At 34.9% G+C, this 25,425-nt stretch overlaps 1 protein-coding gene and 1 long non-coding RNA gene across 7 annotated transcripts in view; both read right to left on the reverse strand.

Annotated features, from left to right (window-relative positions):
- Positions 1-25,425, reverse strand: part of LOC105340715 (multidrug resistance-associated protein 1) — a 411,670-nt gene that overhangs the window by 117,030 nt on the left and 269,215 nt on the right. For all 6 annotated transcript variants that reach the window (XR_010707346.1, XM_066065106.1, XM_066065104.1 and 3 more), the window contains 2 exons: positions 19,877-20,053; positions 53-220 (listed from right to left, as the gene is read on the reverse strand). Coding sequence is in view for 5 of the 6 variants with exons in the window: in XM_066065106.1 (XP_065921178.1) it covers positions 53-220; positions 19,877-20,053 (345 nt within the window). In the remaining variant the exon portion in view is untranslated. The remainder of the gene's footprint in view (positions 1-52; positions 221-19,876; positions 20,054-25,425) is intronic.
- LOC109619686 (uncharacterized) lies at positions 2,966-6,058 on the reverse strand. Its single transcript, XR_004598581.2, has 2 exons — positions 5,776-6,058; positions 2,966-4,103 (listed from the first exon to the last, which is right to left on the reverse strand). It is a non-coding gene; the product is annotated as an uncharacterized lncRNA (long non-coding RNA).

The raw sequence follows: 25,425 nt of genomic DNA on the forward strand, positions 1-25,425 counted from the left end.
GGGGGGGGGGGGGGGGGGGGGGGAGGGGGCATAATTAAAAATCAAACCTTACCTTGTGGTTGAGAATTCCATTTGGTCCTACAACTTTTTCAAAGATGTGTTTGCCCACATTGGCATCAACAGCACTAAGTGGGTCATCTAACAGATATACATCAGCATTCTGATAAACTGCTCGAGCCAGGCTGACTCTTTGTTTTTGACCACCACTAAGATTTATGCCCTATTTCAATAAAAGATATGTGGTTAATAATGCTCATACATGTATTAAATAAAGTTCACTGAAGTTTACTTTTGAAACCTAGTAAACATTTGTATAAAGGTTATAATGAAAAGGTAATAAAGAGTTTTAATCAAGTTTAAAAAACAGTTATTTTTATGATTTTATATTTACATCTACCGAGTATAATTCCCTCTATTTTTACAGAAACTTATCGTTAATTCATAGCTTTATGGAAACAGCCAGACTTAAAAATCAACACGCCCCATTTATCAATTGGTCGAAATCTAGTGGCTGAAACCAACAGGACTGAAATCTACATGCCCTGTTTATCTTTTGGTCAAAACCTAAAGCGACCTTAGAAAAATCAAGCATGACACGAAATAATCATGATGATGTCAGACTCAAAGTATCACAGGAGGTGATTTGACTGTTTCTTTTAGCTAACCTACTGATGTTCATGTTTTGGTCTAATTCAGTTTTAATATTTTTATTATTTACAATGCTTTAGGAATGTATTTCGAACAATCAAGTGAAGTTTGAGAGTCAGTCGTAGAGCTATGAGCAAGATACAAAGCTCACAACTCTTTGTCATGTAAACAAGACTTGTGCCCTGTTTTTGTTTACATAGGTTCAATTTCCAGTAAAAAAAATTTTCCAGGCAGATTTTTCTATCTTCTTATTCGTTTTAAGCATAAATAAACAGTTTTTAAAGTTTTATTAACACATTCAATTTAGATCTAAAACTGGAATTTTAAGTTTAACATTCAAAATGTAAGCAAAAGTTTTGTTTACATTGCAAAGAATTGTAAGCTTTGTAACTCGCTTAAAACTCAACAAATGATTCTCAAATTTTGGTTGCCTATTTAAAATGCCTTGATAAAACATTGTAAACATTAAAATCGGAAAAATTATTTTTGACCAAAATCGTGACCATGCCCCTTCAACAGTTATTTAGTGAATTTTACTTTCTTTTTATAATCAATTTATTACTAAGTTAAAAGAAAGATGTAAATATAAACTAAGAATGCTTTCTTTGATGATTCATACCAGTTATGAAGGTAGCGATCAATAATGGAGAAAAAAATTACATAACCTGCTAATATATTTTTTCTGCAATGTCGTAACCCTCATATCTGGCATGAATCACAAGAGAAAGCATTTTTTTGTTTAAACATCACATTTAATTGAGGTGTAAAATGATATGGCGATTTATTGATCATATAAATCATGAGAGCCAGCCCACAATACACAAATCGTATCATCACATGTGTATCGTGATACACTGTATGAGTTAATTAATACATTAGAATAATTGTTTAGTATACATAACAGGAAGACATTAAGAAATGTCAATTAATATTAAAATAATCTGTTCATTTTGTTCCAACCAATTGAATTTTATATCTCTACAGTTTATTGATTGATTTTGTAAATAGTTGAGATATTTTCTACCTGCAAAAATATTTCTTACAGAGGTAGGCAACAAACATTTTGAGTCGGCTTACAAAGCGAGTGAGTCCTTGTTAACATAGCCGTTTCTCGAAAATTTTGCACAACATTATTCATGCACTAAAGAAAATAGTGCATGCATTAACAGCTTTTGTTTGTGTATTTGCCATCTTGAAATGGTTAAACAATCTCGTCTTTATTTACACATATATTTTTTAAGTTTTTCTTGATGTTTAAAAAATAAAACAGATCAAAGTAGTTTTTGTTCATGCTACCCATGAATTCTACAAACCTTGTTCCGTATTAATGAACGTAACTATCTGAGAAAAACCCAGTTTGTTTTTCAATTGTCTTATATTTATTGAGCTCGCGAACGAGAAGACCCTTGCTGTCATCGGCACTCTTGGAGTGGATTTTGAGCACAAACTGGTCCTCTGTTTCTATCATACAATATATATATCATATACCTAGTAGTGTATCAGCCCTGATACACGTTTTTTGGACTAGGTAGGATAGCAACTGAAAGCTAGGGCTGTATCGCCCTAGGGGCTGATATTTCTCTGTCTCGATCAGCCCGTGGTCAAGGGGGTGTATTGCCCTCAAATTTGAAATCTATAATTTCCATATACATCTGCTTTAAATTAAGACTAGTTTGTGAAATAATGATAGAATAACAAAAAAATAATACAAAGCATCACCTTACAAGTCTGAATATATTTATTCATTGCTGAAAATTCAAAAATAATCATTCAAAAATAGCGCCAAAGAGTGAAAAGTATCTAAGTAAGGGGAGGTAACCTACACAATGGTTGTGTATTTAGAACAATAGCAGGCTTTATTTAATATCAATCAACATTTAAATGATGGAGGATATAGAGAAGGGTGGAACGAGACTTAATCTTAGAAAACCAGAGATTAGACTGTAAAATTAGGAAATTAAACGAGATTTACCTTGGTAAAGGCGAAGTTTGATTCCAATGATTGGAGTAAATAAAAGGCACTGTAGAGATAAGGTGAATAGCACTGCGCAGCCGCGAAATCATTGCTTCAAAGTTAAAATTTTTTGGGGGTTGATACATTCCACATATAATTCTGTTCATTTTTGCTCCAACTTACACCACCTGCAGGGTGGGAGGGAGGCACCTTATCTCTACAGTGCCTTTTATTCACTCCAATAATTAGAATCAAACTTCGCCTTTACCAAGGTAAGTCTCGTTTAATTTTCTAATTATTTTTCGTAAATGTCACTTCCGAGATAATGTGAATCTTTAAAGCACAACACAAATTAAAAAAAAATTTCTATATGAAACAAACTCTTTAATTCCATTTCAAAACTGCATTTGAATACTTGTCATTATTGACAACAGGTTTATCATAAAACTTTCGGAAGGTTTCAACATTGGACCATCCTACTTTTGTCAAAATATCATCAACAGGAACAAAGTTCCCTTTTGCTTTGGACACAGAAGCAGCTCGAACACTGTGAGCCTTAAAAATAGTGGTATCAACAGTATAACTAATGAACAATGAATCACATTTCTTTCTTATTCTTGCAGTCCGAGATATATACTCACATAAAACAAGGTAAACACAAAGCCTCCTATCTGGAGGATAAGATTTTAAAACCATGTCAGACATGCTACTGTTAGGTCTACATGTTTTCAAAAGTTCACTAAAAGTGAAGACAAAACTGTTCTTCCTTTTTGTCATATTACTAAGTTTCATACATGAAATAGTTTGTACTCTACTTGCACAAATTAAACTAATCAACATAACTAACTTCAATGTCAAGTTTTTCAAACTCAAAAATTTAACAGGTGACAATTTTCTCAGGTACTTTTAATTAAAACAATAGATGCATCCCATGTATGTACATATCTTGATTTTGATGGTCTCAGGTCAAAAACACCTTTCATAAATCTTATAACCAATGGATGACATTCAACAGCAAAACCATCAAAAATCAAACCAACAGAAGATAAAGCTCCTCGGGCTCTATTAATAGCACTATAACCTAAACCTTGGTGAAAAAGATATGCTAAAAATTCAACAACAGTTTCTATAGTTGTACTAAATGGATCAACCGATTTTTCACCACAGTACTGAAACCATCTCTTATAAAACGTTTTATATTGTTTCTTGGTTCCGGACTTCCATGATCCCAATAGGATGGAGGCTGCTTGGCGAGAAATTCCTCGTTTTTGGAACTGCAACCGGACAATCAACATGCCATCAGCACTAACGAGTTCTTCAGAGGTTGCTGCACATCTGTGCCCGGAAGAGTCAACAGATTGTCTGTCACTGGTAAAATTATGGATGATCCACCAATATCTCTAGTACACAGTTGAACCATGGCTGTGTTGGCCAAACTGGAGTCACAAGAACGCAATCTGTCTGGTCCTGACAAATCTTTCTCACCACACGTTCAATGAGACTGAAAGGAGGATTGGTATAACCATACATATTTGTCCAAGAAAAACTAAATGCATTGACATAGCGAGCATCTGGGTCAGGATGCCAAGAACAATGTATATCAATTTGCTTATTCAATCGTGTGGCAAATAAATCAATTTCATGTTGTTCCCATTTTGACATAATTCTGTTGAACACAGATTTACTTAACATCCATTCTATCTGATCATCAAATTTGCGCAACAAATTGTCCCCTGTCAAGTTATCTTTACCAGGTATATGCCATACACTTAACCACAACTCCCTTTTCATACACCAGAACCAGATTTCTTCTGCAAGTTTGTCACATTTTATTGAGGTAATACCCCCCATGTTATTGATGTATGATATAGCTGTAGTGTTATCCATAAATAATCTAATATTCTTTTTCGTCACAGCAGAGCAAAACGATTTAAGTCCAAGTAGCAAGCTAGCAGTTCTAAATAATTGATATGATTTCTAGCTTCCTCAATGGTCCATCTACCCCCTGATTTTAAATCATTCATTACTGCACCCCATCCAAGGTGAGAAGCATCAGAGGTAATAATGATTTCATATGGTTCATGTATAATTCGTCTTACTGCTGTAGAAATGTTAGAAATCCACCAATCTAATTCTATTTTAATTTCTTGTGTTATAATCATTGAAGCATCATAGTCATACTGTGAGTGTACAAGTGCATCAGTCTTTGCCCTTTCCATTCACGATAAAACAACTGACCAAATTCTACTGCTGAGAAACTAGCCACTAACAATCTTTGGCAACTTCCCTAATTTTTTCTTTTGTTTTTGTCTTTAATTTTTTGCATGCCTCTAAAATAGACAACTTTCTTTCGTCTGTAAGAAAAACTATCATCAATTTAGAATCAATAACATTTCCTAAGAAAGTGATTTTAGTACTTGGTGCTAGAACAGATTTTTCATAATTGACTACAAAACCTAGACTTTCTACTAGGGCCAAAGTTTCAGAGACATGATCTGAACACTCTTACACAGAACTCCCTAACAGTAACGAGTCATCGATATACCCAATAATGACATGTCCTAATCTTCTTAGTGTTAAATAGCAAACACAAGTTTCAGTAATTTTGTAAAAATTCTAAGTGCACTAGCCAACCCCTGGGCGAGACAGGTATACTGATAAACTTTATTTCTCCAAATAAATCTCAAGAACTTTCTGTGTTCTTCTGCCACACACACACTATAGTATGCATTACTAAAGTCAACACTAACAAAATAACAACCTTGATTTACTAATTCAAGAGCACTTTCAAAAGTGTCCATTTTAAAATGATGATACACAATATTTTTGTTAAACTCTTTTAAGTTTCATATAACTCTATAACTACCATTCCTTTTGGGTCTAGTGAAAATGGTGGAAATGAAACTATCACTTAAGTCAGCATATTCAAACAACTCCTCCATTACATTCATTTCTAATAACAATTTAACTTCATTGTCTATCACGCATGATTCAGCTGCACTAAAACATGGTTCAAAAGGTTTTGAAATTTGCACAGGAGCCTTATTATTCTCAAACTCTAAGTGACAACCTTTCACAATATCCAAAATAGTTTTGTCTGATGTTAACTGTTCCCATTCAGAAATAAAATTCTTCAGTACACCTGCTCTAAACTTATTTCTAGAGGTACATACCTTCTCAACTACTTCTGGAGGTGACTCTGCAGGCCTCTTCGTTGGTAGTTTTTTGCATCAGATGAGTATGCTGACGAACTAGAGTAGGGTCCACGACCTCTTGCAGCACCTCGTACAAATCGACCTCGAGTTGAACGGCCACGAAACCCTCCTCTAAAGCCAAGTCCAATTTTGTTACTAATTTTAGAACTTTCAGTAATGTCTTTGACTGTCTTTGGTACATCGTCACCAAACAAATAGTCCGTGTACTTTAAATTATTACAACAAAGGTGAGTATATTAACCTTTCATGTCAGGTTTCATCGACTCCCTGCGTAACATACACAACTGTCTATTAGCATGTCCAAGTAATGCCAATGATTCCATGGCATTTCCCACCAGGTCCAATATCTCAGGATTATCACACTTGCCGAGTAAATATGTAAGTTTCGTAAGTGCACATGCACCTTTAACTAAAGAAGTTTGAATATTCTGCATCTTCTTGTCAGAAGACTTGGTCATTGGGCTCAAAAAATCCCACACCATTTGGTTTGTTTTGACCGTAAGTAACGCTTGACAGTTTTTAGGGCGATTTAATGCTTTAAGTAATTCACCATACCGTTCTTCTTCGATTCCCTCGCGGAACCAATCTGTCACTAGATTAGCAAGCTCGTCATCGATAGGTTTATCACACGTTTCTTTGACTTTAAGTTTTTTGCCTGCGTTGACATACCTGTTGTCAGTACATGTATCAAAATCTTCAGATGCACGCTTCCTCAAAGCCGCCTCATGTTCACCTGAAGTTCCTGGGTCGTCATTAAAATCGCCGTAATCATCATAGTCATCTTGATACTGATAGTCACAACACATGTTCTCTATTTCGGCCATTCTATCATCTTGTTTCTTTTGATTCTCTTGAATTGTTCTCAATATACTGAGTATCTAGGCGTTTGGGGCACTGTCATGTCCACCGCCATTGTTGCTGTGATCACTAAGCACACGAGGACTCGTGGATGTGGAATTCGAAGCAGAACATGTACTGCTGGTCTTCTCCATAGATGCACCTTTACTTGGGACTTTCTTTTTCCCTTTCGCAGCTTTCTCATCTAAGTGAGACTCTACGGCCATATTAGCGTCCGCCATGACGCACGTGGTTTCGGTACAACACCACGAGTTTTTGACCATGACACAATTAGCCAATTGATTCACAAAACTAAATTTCTGACCACGTCAGAATTCTTTTATATACTATTTAAAAAAGTATATAAATATATAGACCTCGTCAATATAAAAAACACAATAAGTATAATTAGCAAAGAGCGATCAAGACCACACCTTGTCACTTTGGCTGCTCGCAGTTCAATGATTTTGCGGCTGCGCAGTGCTACAGTGGTAACAACGTTATTGTTGACAAGCCAATCGTGTTAAATAGTTCGTGTAACGTGGGTGATCGTTCGTGTAACGTGCGGGATCGTGCGTGTATCAGGAAAATTGGTTTGCGTTTTTTATCGTGCGTGTTCGTGCGTTTTTTTCGTTTTGTAACTTTTTTTACAGAATGCCAGGATTTATTCTTAAAACAAAGACAAGTAGTTTTTGTAAAACAATAAGAATTTAATAAAACTTGTTTTTATATAAGAACATTGACAGTTGTTTACATTCATTCTCTCTTTTGTACATTTTTGTATTTCCAGTTCATTCAATCCTTTGTTCGGTCGAGTTAGTTTTGCTTAATTTTATCAGCCTAGATCAAGCATCAATTGTGTCTTGACAAATAATTTCAATCATATTAGCAAAAGCGACACGTTGAGTGAAAGTGGCCAGGCTTACCCATTCCCCGTTATAAACTAAACGATTATTCCCAACGTTTTTCTTTCAGATGAGAATATGATACACATTATTATCTAATAGATTGTATACACATTTGTTTGAAATAAAATTTATTTAGACGCTTTAAAATTTAGAATAAATAGAAATAAATCAATTATGTACTGTAAATTATGAAAATATTGGATGTGAAAAATCGAAATTCTATGGAACAAGGTAACAAATTTACCTGTATTCCGCATAATTAAATCGTACGTAAGAGAATTAAATTACATAAAGATTCAACTCGTATGTAAATAATTTTGTGTACTTTATGCATTATCTTCATTTCTATTACACGTTATTTTCTTTAACTTATGATAGAAGTTAATATTCGTTACGGAGACAAAAAAAAATAATTTGTGTGTGAATCCTTTATATTTGTGTATGGATGTGTAAAAATGTTAACTCGTAAAATACAAAACAGAGCATGACTAAAGTACATGCCGCTTTTCAATAAAACACAAACATAAATCAATACAAATTAAAGTAATACCTTTCCTTAATTCTAATCTTAAAAATTTATTTTGATTTTGCGTGTTTAATGGTGTAGAATCGTTCGGTTGCGTGTTTAATCGTTTTTGTTCGTGTATCGTGAAGATTCAGTAAGTTAGTGATCGTCCGTGTAACTTGCGTGATCGTTCGTGTACCGTGCGTGATCGTTCGTGTATCAGAATCGTGCATGTTGTTTGTCAACAATAACGTTGCTACGTGTATTCACATTATCTCAGAAGTGACATTTATGAAAAATAATTTAAATGGTTAAAGTTATAGACGCGCTTATGAACGTTCTCAAACAACTTGCTATAACAGTATGGATTTTATGTGTAGGATTGAAGTTTTTCTTTCGATAATTTTGAATTCTAGAAGATAGTGCTTCATTTTAAATGACAGACACCATTCTACGGTATTTCAAATGACGATGGTTTGTAAACAAAGTCAGACAACTCTTCAAGTTCTTAACACATATAAAAAAGGAATAAAAACAAACAAGTTTTGTAAATCAGAAAAAAAGCTATAGCTTTTTGATGATAAATCATATTCCTTATTTGGAAATTGAATTTGAAAAAAAAGTTTTTTCGGGCTTGGGCCAATGCCAACCATTCGGGCTGATACCAGGGCCGAGATCAAAACAACAGTGTGATACTCTATATGTGTATCGCTCGTGCAAATCATGGTAACATTATTTACATAAATGCCAGCAGCTAAATAAGAGTAAACATTTCTTCAATTGTAAATATTTAAGAAATAAAGTACGAGTTATCGTGAATGTTGCAGAATAACCTCTGAGGTTAAGAAATGTTGTTTTATATTTCAAACAACATATCGAGACCGAGGAGGTTATCCTGCAACATTCATGAAAACAAGAACTTTATTTCTATTCTACTAACAGCCTTTTTTCCTTTAGAGAGACGATTTAGGTCATTTTGACAGCTGTTCCATGTAACCCCAACGGTTTTGTTAGAAATGTTTACATGTGTAATGATCAAAGGAATCACATGCAGACGACAGAATTTTTCTTTGGATTTTTAATACTCTTCACTTATTCATGAAATTTCTTTGAGTTATATTCCTAATATTTTAAGGGCAATTTAATATGATTATTACTACTACATGTTATATATCTTATGTAAAAACACGCAGTGAAAATGTGCTGGGGAGGTCCTAGAAACAGCCGCATTGATCTCTTACAAAAAAAACATTTGAGGCAATACACATCGTTTTGACTGGAACTAACACATGAAATTGACATGGTTTTAAAACTTTTTAAGGTTTGAAGTTGTACTTTCATTATCAGTGCAAGACAAATAGGTATTTCTGATCTGATAATTTATTGATGACGTTTGTGGTATATTGGAGAATAATGTCCGCGGCATCTCTTTGATCTTGGAAATAACTGTAGTAGAATGTAATATAATATCTTTGTCCTTTGAGTGATATGATTAAACACATTCACTAACTAATTATAATCAAATTTTAATAATATGAAGTAAAAGAAAATATAAATTAACATTTTTACCCCTGTTAATTCATATATTCAATCAATATGACACAATTAGAAAATACAGAAAGAGACCTTTCTCAATCCTTTGCAAAAGAAATTCAATCATCTTTAATTTTTAAAAGTTTTTCCCATCATTTTAATTTTCTGTTGCAGCTACATGTACTACATAGCCTTAATGTTCACACAATGTCTTAACATATATATATATCTGTAAAGTTAATATTTTCTATTCTGTTTCAAATTCTGAATATTACCAGAAACAATCTAAAATCTGTTTTAAATTTGTAGTATCGTATATACTAAACACCATTAGCAAGTAAATACATGCAACATTTGTCTTTTCATGAAGACGTCAGTTCTGATAATAAGCTCTGAAGAGATAATCAATAATGATTCACATATACCGGGACCCATTCCAATGCATCAACTAATACATATATGGTAAGTACGAGGGTTGTCCAAAAAGTTCGTGGACACATGTAATTTCATTCTAAATAACGACGCTATTTTTAGAAAAGTATTAAAATATTTTAATATAGACTATAATAATGCATGTGTATAAAAATCAGAACAATGTACATTCTCATAATGTAGTTATCACTACAAAAACATTGCCTGTACAGGCCGCACGGCCCAGTCTGACGGTTACACGATGTTTTTATAACGTCGTACGTAGCGCGCTGGTTTCTGTTACTTTTCAACGTAAACACCTTTGCACTGCAAACACTTCTCACACCTTCTTAGCCATGAATCGAACACATCCGAATACCATTTACTGTCGATTTTAGATACAATGGTTCGAGTAGCATATTTAAGTTCATCAGAATCCTCAAATCTTACTCCTCTTAGCTGTGATTTGATGAAAGGAAAAATTGCAAAATCCACCAGAGCAAGATCCGGACTGTATGGCAGGTGTTCAAGAAGATCGAATCCTAGGAGTTCGATTTCCAGACACGTGGAAGCTGCCGTATGTGCAGGTGCATTATCTTGGTGTAGGATGATATTTCCAAGGTCCACAGCCATGGCAGGGCGTTTTTTCTTAATTGCCTTAACTAAGTCGCGGCGTAACACCTGTAATAAATAAAACCAATGTTTCGTTTGGTACACTGTATGTGGCTTTAGAATATGTGAATTTATTCATATATATAGTAATTAAATAAATCAAAATTAAGATTAGAATGTCTGGGTATTAAATTTATGAATTACGATATGCTAAATGTAGCGAAATGGACGTTTTTAAATCTGTAATTACAATTTAAATGTGATGAAATGGGTAGTTCTCTACCTTGGAGTAGTATGCAGCATTCACCGTCTGACCGGAGGATACAGCGTGGACCAAAATCATTCCGTGCCGATCAGCAAAGAAAATGTACATTTGTTTACCCACGGATTTCGCAACCTTTGCCTTTTTTCGGTGCTGGTGAACCCCGGTGTTTCCAAATGCTGGATTCTGTTTTTGTTTCTGGATCAAAATGATGCAGCCAAGCCTCGTCCGTAGTAATAATTCTGTCAAGCCACTTCTCTCCTCCTCTTTTGAAATTCTGTATGAAAGCCTTACTTGTCTGCATTCGTCTTTTTTTGTGCTAATGGGATAAAAGTCTGGGCACCCATCTTGCGCAAACACGACTCATACAGAAGTCTTCAGTGAGGATATTAAAAACCGAAGATTTGCTAACATCACTTATTGACGCGACTTCTCTTAACGTCAGACGTCTGTCCTTCATGACAATGTCATGAATGCAGGATTTCGTTATATCGTCACAAAGCAAAGGCCTTCCACTTCTTTCTGCGTCTTTTAAATCGCAAACTCCATCCGTAAATCGTTTGTGCCACTTGTAGACTAGTGATCTTGATATGTGTCGATGCCTTTTTGTGTTCTCCATCATTTGTTTCGTTTCGATAGGTGTTTTCCCCGAGTCTACGCAGAATTTAATGATGGCGCGCTGTTCCATGCGATACGCCGACGTCGCTTTTTCTGGCGTTTTCAAAGACATGTTCTTGCCGTATACTCCTTGAAATATCCTCTGCTCAATTAAAAACGGCTTTAAATGACGTATGAAAATGACGTTCACAATTCTGACTACGTCACAGTTGAATATTTTGACGCTTTTACCTGCATTAAAAATACTGTTAATATTCATATCTTAAAACTCAATCTCGAAGTTTGGACAATTTTGACAATGGGCCGTTCGTGCTTTTCGCGACACTTTAATACAGTAAAATTTAAGTTTAATTTTAATGAAAACATTCAAAACCACTTTAATCTGATTTGGAATTTTATGACAAATATTTTGGTATACAATATGCATAAATAAACCCGTTTAAAATGACAAAAACGCGATTGTCCACAAACTTTTTGGACAGCCCTCGTATATAATAAATGTATGAAAATCAGTTTGTTTTTTCTCAATATGAACATTGTAAACATGGTGCTAGTGTATCGTAATTCCAAATTAAAGTTACTCATGTAACCTTGTATTAAGAGAGCCTCAAAATATTAAATTTCAGTGTCTTTAAATATATAATCAAACATAATCTCATATGTTTCAGATCGTATATTCAATACTCTATTCAACAAGCATTCTGAGAATATTGCATAAGCAATACACGTCCCCTACCGGTTTGTAGAAATTTGTGAAAACAATGTACTGTTATGCAGAATATCATTCTTACCGTCTTCTGTACCCCGAATCAACAGACCAACCCGATAGCGAACCCGATTGTAATTATACAAAAACAAGAGGCCCATGGGCCACATCGCTCACCTGAGGAACAATAGGTATGATAAAGTCAGCTTAATGGAGTCATAATACAAACAATCTGGACAATGTACAATAATACATGTAGATCCTGTATAAATAAAATCCATTTTTCCCCCTTGGAACTCGGATAGCCCTGATTGCTGCCATTATTTACAAGAGCAGACTTTAATCACCGCTCCTGCACATATATAGGGACTCAACGTTACGCAGGCAGGAATGACCGCACACCTACGCAACTGAACAGGTACCAACGTTAACGCAAGCAGGGATAATGCAAGCAGGGATGACCACACACTTGCGCCAACAGCTCAACCCAACACAAGCAGGGAGTACCGCACACTTGCGCTAGAAAGGCCAGAACACCAGCAGGGATGACCATACACTAGTGCTCCGCACCACCACCAATACAAGCAGGTATGACCGCACACTTGTATTAATGCGATACAGGGTAGGAATGACCTCACACTTTGTTTCGTAGGTTAGAAAACACGAAGATTAGATAGAGCAGGGATGTCCACACACTTAATCTATCCATACCCGTTCAAGGTTAACCCCAGACAGTCGCTCCTTGTAATGCAATAGACACTGTCCCTATATATGTGCCGGCCTAAAATAATTCATAGTATCTAAAAATTGGAAATCAAAAATAAACAAACTAATCCAGCCTAACCCAAAACTACTTATGCAGAACAACTTATATACATTGAATATTTATTATTGTATAAAAATAATCATCACAATAATTGGTTAACAGTGGATGCATTAATTAAAACTAGAGGTACTGTGAGCAAGCTCACAATTGATACCCCCCGCTAAGATAAAAATCATAATGCGTGTATTTTTCCAATTATAGAAAATATTGGATGAATCTATTTCACCGTCCATTTTCTATAAATAACAACTGCTCTATTTTTTTTAAAACTGTTGGTCCTAAGCAATATTTGTGTGAAGTAAGAACATTCAATGCTTCTCCATAAGAAAGACAATGACCGGACATATATTTTGCACTTTTTCTGCCAGTGACCTTGACCATGCCCAGATGACCTTGGGTCAAGGTCATGACGCACCCTTTGGTCCTAAGCAATATTTGTGTGAAGTTAGAACATTCAATGCTTCTCCATAAGAAAGATAATGACCGGACACAAATTTTGCACTATTTTTCCCAACGACCTTGCCCTTGCCCGAATGACCTTGGGTCAAGGTCATGACACACCCTTAGCTCATAAGCAATCTTTGTGTGAAGTAAGAACTTCCAATAATTCTCCATAAGAAAGATATGGACGGGACACGAATTTTGTATTTTTTCTGCCAGTGACCTTGACCTTGCCCGAATGACCTTGGGTCAAGGTCATGACACACCTTTAGGTCATAAACAATCTTTGTGTGAAGTAAGAACTTCTAATGTTTCTCCATAAGAAAGATATGGACCGGACACGATTGCACAGACAGACGGATGGACAGACGGACGGACAGACGGACAAGGTGATTCCTATATACCCCCCCAAACTTTGTTTGCGGGGGGTATAATAATCAAGAATCAATAAATCAAGGGCAATAACTCAATACAGTAATACAAAAAGATTCTAATGAAAAAATAGCTGCCTGCTACAATTTTATAGTCATATCACATGTTGAGTATTGCAGTTCTCAAAAAGATCCTTTAGAATTGTTTATATATATGGGATATTTAGCTACATCAAACTCTGAACCTTCTTGTGAGGCCGAAGAATTGTCCTGGACCCAAAGTCTTAACAATTATAAAGAATCATCTTGCTGATTAGTTTCTGAGAAGAAGATTTTTAAAGATTTACTCTATATATTCCTAAGTGAAACTTTAACCCCCCCCCCCCTCCCAATGTGGCCTCACCCTACCCCCAGGGATCATGATTTTCACAACTTTGAATCTACACTGCCTGAGGATGCATCCACAAAAGTTTCAGTTTTCCTGGCTGATTAGTTTCTGAGAAGAAGATTTTTAAAGATTTACTCTATATATTTCTATGTAAAATTTTAACATCCCCCCCCCCCCAATGTGGCCTCACCCTACCCCCAGGGATCATGATTTTCACAACTTTGAATCTACACTACCTGAGAATGCTTCCACACAAGTTTCAGCTTTCCTGGCTGATTAGTTTCTGAGAAGAATATTTTTAAAGATGTACTCTATATTTTCCTATGTAAAACTTCGACCCCCCATTGTGGCCCCACCCTACCCCCAGGGGTCATGATTTTCACAACTTTGAATCTACACTACCTGAGAATGCTTCCACACAAGTTTCAGCTTTCCTGGCTGATTAGTTTCTGAGAAGAAGATTTTTAAAGATTTACTCTATATATTCCTATGTAAAACTTTGACCCCCCATTGTGGCCCCACCCTACCCCCGGGGATCATGATTTTCACAACTTTGAATCTACACTACCTGAGGATGCTTCCACACAAGTTTCAGCTTTCCTGGCCGTTTAGTTTCTGAGAAGAAGATTTTTAAAGATTTACTCTATATTCCTATGTAAAACTTCAACCCCCCATTGTGGCCCCACCCTACTCTTGGGGGTCATGAATTTCACAACTTTGAATCTACACTACCTGAGGATGCTTCCACACAAGTTTCAGCTTTCCTGGCTGTTTAGTTTCTGAGAAGAAGATTTTTAAAGATTTACTCTATATATTCCTATGTAAAACTTCGACCCCCCCATTGTGGCCTCACCCTACCCCCGGGGGTCATGAATTTCACAACTTTGAATCTACACTACCTGAGGATGCTTCCACACAAGTTTCAGCTTTCCTGGCTTTCTGGTTCTTGAGAAGAAGATTTTTGAAAATTTCTCGAAATTTTTCATTAATTTCTAATTATCTCCCCTTGAAAACGGGTGTGGCCCTTAATTTTCACAACTTTGAATCCCCTTTGCCTAAGGATGATTTGTGCCAAGTTTGGTTGAAATTGGCTCAGTAGTTCTTGAGAAGATGTTGAAAATGTGAAAAGTTTACGGACGGACAGACAGACAGACGGACAGACTGACGGACGCAGAGGAAAGCTATAGTCCCCTCCGGTGAAACCGGTAGGGGACTAATAACTTAACTGTATATTGTCAATTTACCATTCAATTATATCTCTTCCATTGCAATATTCTATTACAAATGTATTTTTACATTTATAATCCTCAACATTGGATTTTTCCCTAAAGAGGAAGGGTGTAAAACAACTGATCTCCATTGACAATTTGTCTTGGTAGATAATTGCTTCTCAGTCACTCATGCTTCATTCCTGAGTTTTGGCCCTAATATTTCATATTTTTCCCCATTAAGTATTCATTTGCTAATTGCAATATCATTACTTGTATCATTTCAATTGCTTATACAAATTCAGTCCGTCTCAGTATTCTCGTACTGACGAAGTTCTACCTCGTAGATCTTCCAACCTTTGTCACATGCCCTGCTGGGTTCAACAACTATCGTTGTGGCGATGTCATACACATCGGGTAGCTTCTACCACGTGGATGCTTCAATCCAGCAGGTTCTTCTTTTATTCCAGTATGTGTTGATAAGCTTGTATTTATAATCCTTATCATTGGATTTTTCCCTATGAGGAAGGTTGTAAAACAACTGATCTCCATTGACATTTTGTCTTGGTAAAAAATTGCTTGCATTGCATGATCTAGACAGGCTAGTATACATAGCTTTTATATTTGATCTAATTCTACATGACATATGGTAAAAGTTAAATTCACCAAATTCTTAGGATAGAAATAAAAGATGGTCACCAAAAGTCTCTTTCTTTAATATATACATGTACCATACTCTTTCATTTCAATCTAATTGAACATGTACCATACTTTGGTAATAAGTTTTAATGTTATAAACAAATAGGGTTATAGTGAACATTGTATTATTTCTGGATTTTCATTCTGATCACATTGATCCTCTTTCACTCTGAACCTTTCCTTTTGGTATTATATCTCGGGGTTTCAGCAATGTATCAAACAACTTCATTTCTATATATCATACAGTGTCATAACAATTACTTGTCAAGCTTAAGTTTCCATTAAGTCATCATTTAAATTAGCTTAAAATGAATTCATGTATGGTGTCTGAAATCAAACGTCTAAGTCAATAAATGTTTCGTTCCTTTTTCCTCAAATCATCCTCATGAATCATATAACGATGTGCAGTTCATCACTTTTGTAATAATTATGGATGCAAAAAACAATAAAATAGTAAAACCATATTAATTATTTGACTGAATACATGTATATTACCGGTACATATACTTATTTTGAAAGTACTTTTCAAGTCAAGTACCCTAATGTTTGTTTGATTTCTCTCTATTAGTAACTTATAAAGGATGTTAAGAAAGTTCGTTCCATGATTTACTTTAGCCAAGATTCATTAAAAAACAACTCGTGTGTAATCTTTTAAATTATTAATAACCAGATAGACCACCTCTGCTTTTTAGTACATTTTTAATTCTGTTTGGCATTGAATGAATTAAAGAAATCAAATATTTCTGAGTTATCTCCCTCCATGCTTGTTGAAGACGGTGGCGTAATTGGTCCATGGATGTTGGGCGCAGATCCTTGTAGGCCTCACTGTCCAGAATACTCCAGAGATTTTCTATGCAATTTAGATCTGGGAATTGCCCAGCCATTCTTCTTTCGAAATAAAGTTTGGTAAATTATCTTTACACCAATTCTGTGTTACTAGGGCAGTAAGAGGTGTCTCACCATCTTTAACAAGTGTAGCATGTCCTGGATATTGAACCAACTATCGTTCATCAATTCTGCCAGTGTTGTTTTGTCGATTCTGTGCAGGTTTAAGTTCTCTTTGAAGAATTTTATCCACATAATATTTTGCATTTATAGTTTTGCCGGATGGAACAATGTGTAGCTTTGACAAACCATTCACTTCCATTGCACCCCAGATCATGACTTTGGCGCTTGACTTGACGCAGCTGACGTCGGGTACCTCATCCGACTGGGACCCCAAAACAACATCGTCTTGTCGGTTCAGAACATGAAACAGATAAAAGCCCGAATTCTTGAGTTCCTTGCTGCATTTTCTTGTTGATTTTCCTCTTTTGTATTTAATATTTACCGTATTTTTCGGGGCATGTGTGGATGTGGGGCATAGGCCGAATTGCTAATTTTTAGACAAAAATTCAAGAAAAATCCTTAGACTAGCCGAATTGGGGGATAAGCCGATTTTCAATCGATGATTACTATAGTGAAAGTATGACCGCTTATTAAGGAAGTCATCGTATTAAGTATATACTTTCAGAATATTGATGTAGAAAGTCAAAAGAGTAATTAAAGTTATTAAATTTGCTTAACATATATATTTTAAGCAATTTTTAAAAATCAATCTGTGTTTTGTGGCTGTTTGGTCTCTTCCGTTTTCGTCGGTGTATCGTTATATGTATCGTAATTTTACATATTGTAAATTTAATTGCAACACCAACCTCCGTGGTTTTGTCTGGTAGAACTAAGTATAATATTTTACCAAACCATTTATATTTCATTAATACCTTATTGCTAAATCTCATTTAATCAAGTTATACTTTGAAAGCTACTTGTAAATACGGGGTATGGCGTCCATTAGCTCAACACGTGGTTTCATATTCAAATAGAGTTATCCCCCGTAATCGCTATGAATGAGAAAACGAAATACCAAACATAAAATATTTAATTTGTGTTCTTTCCATTGATTAATTAAATAGTGACTGCCGTTATGCAGAGAAGTTGTAATGTTAAAAACACAGTTAATGCAATGAAGTGTAAAGGTGTACACTAGGCTACGTGCCCCCAGGCTGTGTTTTAGTCACGGGTTTCACACCTTTGTATATACACACGACACCAGAATACCGTTATTTCATCCAACAGAAAATTAATTGTAAAAACACAAAGCATTTGATTTATTCTCCACCCAGTGATTCCCACGAACACAGACATGAAGAATTCACAAAAATTCTGTCATATTACATTCTACCCGGTTTCATTTTCTTTTTTACTACGCAATAATAGTTTCCAGGGTTCATACACAAAGGTGGGAAAAAAATTCTTTTGATTGGGATTGTAAAGAAATACCTCATACAGTACTGTGCATTTTATTACTCACGATGTCATTACAAAAATTATCAATGGGACAACTATCGAACAATAGTTCAAACGGATGAAAAAAAGCCAACCCTCATAATAAACTGCTACAACAGTACAACAGATAAAAACAGTGGATTTTATATTTTACTGTTAAATTTTTTTAACTTTGAGTCTAAGAATAGCCGATCCCGGGGGATAGGCCGGGGCTCGCTCATCGGAGAAAAAAAATACCGGCCTATGCCCCGAAAAATACGGTATGTTCTTTAATTTCTTTTTTTACTTTGCCTACTATTTTCGACGGTTGGCCCGATCTCGGTTGGTCGGTGAGCTGTTTATTTTGCTCTTGCCTGCGTCTCCACTTTGTTACCCATCGCTCACTTTTACACAGTTGTTTAGCCACATCTTTCACACTTAATCCTGCATCTAATAAAGCCGCCTGGGCTCATTCATTGACAGTATTGACACTTGTGCAAGACATCTGTTTTTTCACCGAACTCGTCATTTTGTTTGATGACGTAATAGACATAACTGTTTACATCACTCTATGACACCACCAGAGAGTGCACATAGGGGAGGATAACTGCTGATATGTTGAGAGAAAATCCTCTAGTATATAACCAGTGTGAATTTGAAACAGAAATATTAAAAAAAAAATGCTTTTATCAATTTAATTTTTGTCAATTTTCAAACAGAACAAACTTTCTTAACACCCTTTACATAATGAACAATTTTTACAGATTCATTATCTAAATACGAGGATACAACACAAAAACAGTGTGTCCCTAATTATAATAATAAAACATATTTAATCTATTTCAATTTCCGGTATGGTTGTTTAAAATCAAATCCACACCACATGCTATCTATAATGCTCGACCAAACCAGCTGCATTATAATGTTTAATTATTACAACAAAATTACTTGATACCTTAATCGCTTACATTTATTTTGGAGACCATGCCTGATAACAAATACATTTACATATTAAATTTTATTTCCATCGGGCACGGTCTCTAGTTTAAAATGTAAGCGATAAACTAAAATCATATTTAAATTTTTACACCTTATTGTATTCATCCGCCATTTCTTGATTAATCAAATTAATTCTTATACAATGAGTTGTCAATAAACAGAGAGACAAAGTTGGGTTTTTGTACACAATTTAGTTGATTATTGGGATAAAAATCTTGTAATACTTTTCACACTTTAAGAAACTCATTTCTTATGCGCATTTAGAAGCTGGTGCAGAAGAAAATTCTGGACGATTGCCAATCCAGACAATCGCTAGAAGACTGCCGAGCATTAGCTCAACGCCTTAACAAAACAAAAGTAATACAATAGGTCTTTCACCTGAAAGGTGGAAGGATCCTAATTTGACATGTAAATATACTTTTTTTGCTTACCTTTTCACCAATTTCAGTCAGGTCTCCAGCTGGCAAAACTTCTAAGTCGGACTGCAATGCACAACTTTGTAATACTTTGGAATATTCTTGCTCAGAAAAGTTTTTTCCAAAAAGAATATTTTCTCTGAGAGTTAAATTTTGAATCCATGCTTGCTGGGGAACATATGCCAGAGAGCCCTGTCAAAATAATAACACAGTTCTAAGAATCATACATGTCAAACTGTCATTCCCTGACAAAGTAATATTTCATGCTCTGACACAGATTGGCAATTGGAGCTAGCATAATCAATATTTCACAAGAAATAATAACACAAGACAATTTGAATATATCAATTTTAAATACCTAAAAAAGAAAAAAATGTAGTATAGGATGAAATAAGTAACGTACAATCTGCAAGAATTTTAAACTAGAACTGTCCTAATGGGACTAATACCCCCGCAAGGCTAATTTCAAATGGGACAAATAATTGAATTGAATAATAAAGGGTTGGAACACATACAAAAAAAAAAAATCTAGAATTTAAAAAAAAATAAAAAATTAGTTAACAAAGAAAAATTAAAATCAAAATTGTCAGAATTTCACTGTAAATACATATCTATAACAGTAATACATTTACAAATGTATGTATCTGATGATATATTTTTTAAAAATTTAATTGATTTAAAGAACAACCAAGAAAATGACAATAACCCCTCCCTTTGCAGTAAATGGAAATACTGGTAGCCAAGCAATATGCTCTTCAGTTGATAAAACTTTCAATATCTTTCTAATAAGAGTCTTGACAGATGCAATTAGTTGTTTCAAATTTTCCTCACTTTCTCCTATGGCACAAGGGAACTCCATATCAGAAAATTGATCCCATAGGACTATGATTTTCTTTGATGAGATTGTTAAATTTAATAAACTCCAAAAACATTACCATAATTACCATACTATGTAAAAATATGTAAAAAAGAAAATTTAATATTACAAACAATTTTAAAATTGCCAAAACACTACAATCATATCAGTAATTTTGAATTTCATTTAAATTAATGCCCAATAGGGTCACTTCATTAATTTACTTGACAAATAAATTTAAACAACCTCTAAAAATAGTTTAATAATGATATTATTTATTTCCTTATAATGATAGAAACATTGGTTTACATGAAACAGTTTTAAAATAGCCCCAAAACCATCACCCATTTTACATATTATCAATTTCCCCTAAACACATGCTCCATCTGAACCGTGGCTCAGGTAATGGTTCCCTTGGGACAGATTAATTCAGCCACACTTGCCTTTGATGTTCTTATTAGCTCCAAAGAATTTATCATTGACAAACAAAAACTTTGCATTGTCAGTTGATAGAAAACTTATAAAAAAATAATATTTTTCATTAATTAAGACATAAAGACAAAAAAAACTCCATCTGGATGTATTTATACAAGAATAGAATTCCTGGGTCCCCCGCCAGTCAAGCAGTATACTAGTATCGACCAAGGCTGATTTAGGAACTTGACCAAGGTATTAGTGGTATAAATATTTGGTATAAATTTCATGTAAATCCGTCAAAATTTGTAGGCATGAGAGCGCTAACAAGGTCAATTTTTTGATAAAACGGAGTCATCATTGTGGTCAAAGTCCCATAACTCCAACAAAAAGTATCAACCAATGCTGATTTTCGAACTTGACCAAAGTATTAGTGGTATAAACATTTGGTATAAATTTAATGAGAATTCGTCAAAATTTGTAGGCATGAGAGCGCTAACAAGGTCAATTTTTGATAAAACGGAGTCATCATTGTGGTCAAAGTCCCATAACTCCAACAAAAAGTATCGACCAATGCTGATTTTTGAACTTGACCAAGGTAATAGTGGTATAAACATTTGGTATAAATTTAATGAAAATCTGTCAAAATTTTACAAAAAAGTGTGACGGACGGACACACGGACGCCCAGCATTTCTATGTCCCCGCTCCACATTGCGGCGAGGGACAATAAATATATTTTAGAGTGTTTTAATACTATTAATTACTCAATAAAATCTGTAAGGATTACCTCCCTTACTTTTCAACATTAGTGTACCAATATATAGAATAAGGAAAATGAAAACTGTCATAAAATCATTAAATCTTGTCTGATCTTATGCAGGTGCTTATCTTCAGATGGTGTTCAACATATGTACAAATTTTCAAACTGTTCCATGCAGTAATAACAAATTCTATAGGGGGGACAAAGTTGCGTCTACAGACGGACAGGGTGAAACCAATATACCCCCCTAAACTTCGTTTGCGGGGGTATAATAAAAAGAGATTCTCACCATGACATGCGTCATTTTATTAAAAAATAGCTATCCTTTTGAACAGTGGAGGAATGTTCACTGCAGCTGAGTTATTACTTATCGTCTAGACTACTATGGTAGAATGTAAAATCAAAGTACTGAGAGTTCTGATAGACGGTGGCAGTGTTTGAATGTAGCATATAACAAGAGGCCTATGGGCAACATCGCTCACCTGAGCAACAAAAGCTGATCAAATCAGCATTACAAATTTGTTGACAAATAAGTACAGTAGATCTTGCACATATCTTTATGGTAAATACCAAGCCCCTTTGTTGTTTAAGTATTTGTGATTTTTTGCTATTCCTTTGCATTAGAAGTGATTTAAATATACCCTTTTGTGGCCCCACTTTTCTCAAGGAAATCATGGTTTGATGAAACTTTAATTTGCACAACTTATGCTTTCACATAAGTTTCAGCTTTTTTGCTGAAATGATTTCCAGAGGATTTTAAAAGATTTTCTATTCATCTTCCTGTATATACAGTACTGATCAGACTCAACCTAAAAGAAAGTAAACCCAACTGAACCCTGGGTTTACTTTCTGGGTTTACTCAGGGTTGACTAAAGTGGACCCAGAGTAAACCCATAGTAAACCCAAAGTAAACCAAGAGTAGACCCAGACAGGCAGTAGGATGGTAAGATAAAAGATGTGTCTACTTCACATTTCAGTGCATACAGCTGACCTCAAAAGCAATTTTTAAGTAAACCCAGAGTAAACCCCAAGTAAACCCCCAAAGTAAACCCGGGGTTTAGTTGTGGTTTACTTTGGTGTTAGGTTGGGTCTGATCGGTACTACAAGTTTGACACCTCCCCCCTTCATTGTGGCCCCATCCTACCCCTGGGGACTATGATTTGAACAAACTTGAATCTACACGTCTATGTGACCACGCCCGGATGTCTGGTACATAACTAGGCAATGGTGCACATTCATTTGGGGAATTAAGCTCAAGGGGAAAAAGTAAATTAAGAATACACAAAGTCCAAATGGCAGGATATGAGAAATGTTTATTAAAGATTGAATGTTAAATAATCCAATCTACACACTCAGGTAACAACATTAAGGAGCAAGTCTTGTTCCTAACTGTAATTTAGAGGAAGGGGCCTAAACAGATGAATTAGAAATTTGTCTCCTAACACTCTACATGATTTCCTAGCTTTGCCCTACATCCTTTCAGTCCGAAGTCTCAAAGCTAACTCTCTCTCTCTCTCTCTATGAATTGCCTAAGGTAAAGTTGTCACTTAGGGCTAATCAAAAAATTAAGTTATCAGTGTCATCCCTTTGATGTGAAGAAGTCAAAGTGGTTTTGTTTACCCTAACTAACACTTATGAGTGCCCAGTGCCATGAGCAGTGTCACTGACAATAGAGATTAACAATTACTGTGAAATCACTAAATATTCTAGGGGATTAAGAAGTATCGCTTACATTTATTTTGGAGACCGTGCCCGATAACAAATAAATTTACATATTACTTTTCATTTTTATCGGGCAGGGTATTCAAATAAAATGTAAGCAATAAACTACAATAATATTTAGTGAATTTTTACACCTTATCGTACTCATCCGTCATTTCTTGATTAAACAACCAGTTGACAAAAATCAGGGAGACACAGTTGGGTTTTTAGGTGCACAATTTAGTTGAATAAATGGAACAAAAGTCATGTAAACATTTTTCCTATGTATTTCTATGTTAAAATTTGAACCCCGCCTGGGGCCCCAGTTTTGGTCCGAGGGGGGCACGATTTTTACAATTTAGAATCTTCACTATATATATATATACAAGCTTTTATGTAAAAATTGGCATTTCTGGTGCAGTGGTTCTTGAGAAGAAGATTTTTTAAACATTTTTCCTATGTATTTCTATGTTAACGTTGAACCCCGCCTGGGGCCCCAGTTTTGGTCTGAGGGTCACGATTTATACAATTTAGAATCTTCACTATATATACAAGCTTTTATGTAAAAATTAGCATTTCTGGTGCAGTGGTTCTTGAGAAGAAGATTTTTAAAAACAAGCACCCTATACTCACTGTTTCGCAATTATCTCCCTTTTGAAAAGGGCTGTGTCCTCTATTTTCACAATTCATAATCCCCTATCCATAAGGATGCTTTGTACCAAATTTGGTTAAATTTGGCCCAGTGGTTCTTGAGAAGAAGTCGAAAATGTTAAAAGTTTACAGACGGACGACGGACCACAGGTGATCAGAAAAGCTCACTTGAACCTTCGGTTTAGTTGAGCTAAAAATACATCAAACATTTGTACAACTTGATAATGATGATATACGACATATATACGTTTCTTCACAATGTTTTTTTTTAACAACAATCAAAGAGTTCGACAATAATTAATCAATTAAATCATTTCTTTTGGTTTATATCTGCAAACATTATTACTTTTAAGCACTAAGCTCGGTTGCCGTTCTTCTCTACGTATGATGAACTTAAACTTCTCCGATGTTGTATAAGAAACTTTACAAAGTGTCAAATGATATTTGATACTGCCCATGTAAATCATGCTATCCTTTTTCAGTAAAATTATAAGAAATTTGACTCTAATACCGCTTGGGCCAAGTTCCAATCACGAAATTACTGTAACAGTAATTGCACTTGGGTTATAAAATTATCATTAAACAATGATAGTTATTGAGAAAAAAGGCAGCCGTCAATTTTCATCGTCTGTGCTATGTGCTATGTTCCAATCACAAAATTAAAGGAATTGTGCATGGATTATAAAATTATTATGAAACATCGATAGTTTTGGGGGGAAACGGCGGCCGTTAATTTCACCATTTTTTGGGTGTGTGTTTTACATAGAACCTGCTGTTTTTTTGCCATTTTTTGGTCAATGTTGGGGTGTGTGTAATATACATGAGTGAGTATTATACACGAAACTTTACAGTACTTTTTTTTTTTAAAGAACCTATTTCCCGGTTCATGCTTTAGAAATAACAACAGCTCTATAATTTTAAATTGTTAATTTAATGCTAATATGAGTACAAAATCCCACTTGTAGTAATCTTTTAATTCCATTTTATTTCAATTTAACTGTTAATGCATAAAAACAATTGTATCCTAATATGATAACACGTTTAGTCAGCCATTACAATGTTTTGAATTTTTTGTATACTGAGCCCAATTTTTTGCATTGCATTGGGGCGGGCCATTTTCGGAGGTACGGGTGGGGAGAAGAATCTAAAAATCAATTTTTCTATGTGGCTTAAAACAAAAT

This window comes from Magallana gigas, chromosome 7 (assembly GCF_963853765.1).
Source record: "Magallana gigas chromosome 7, xbMagGiga1.1, whole genome shotgun sequence".
NCBI lineage: Eukaryota > Metazoa > Mollusca > Bivalvia > Ostreida > Ostreidae > Magallana > Magallana gigas.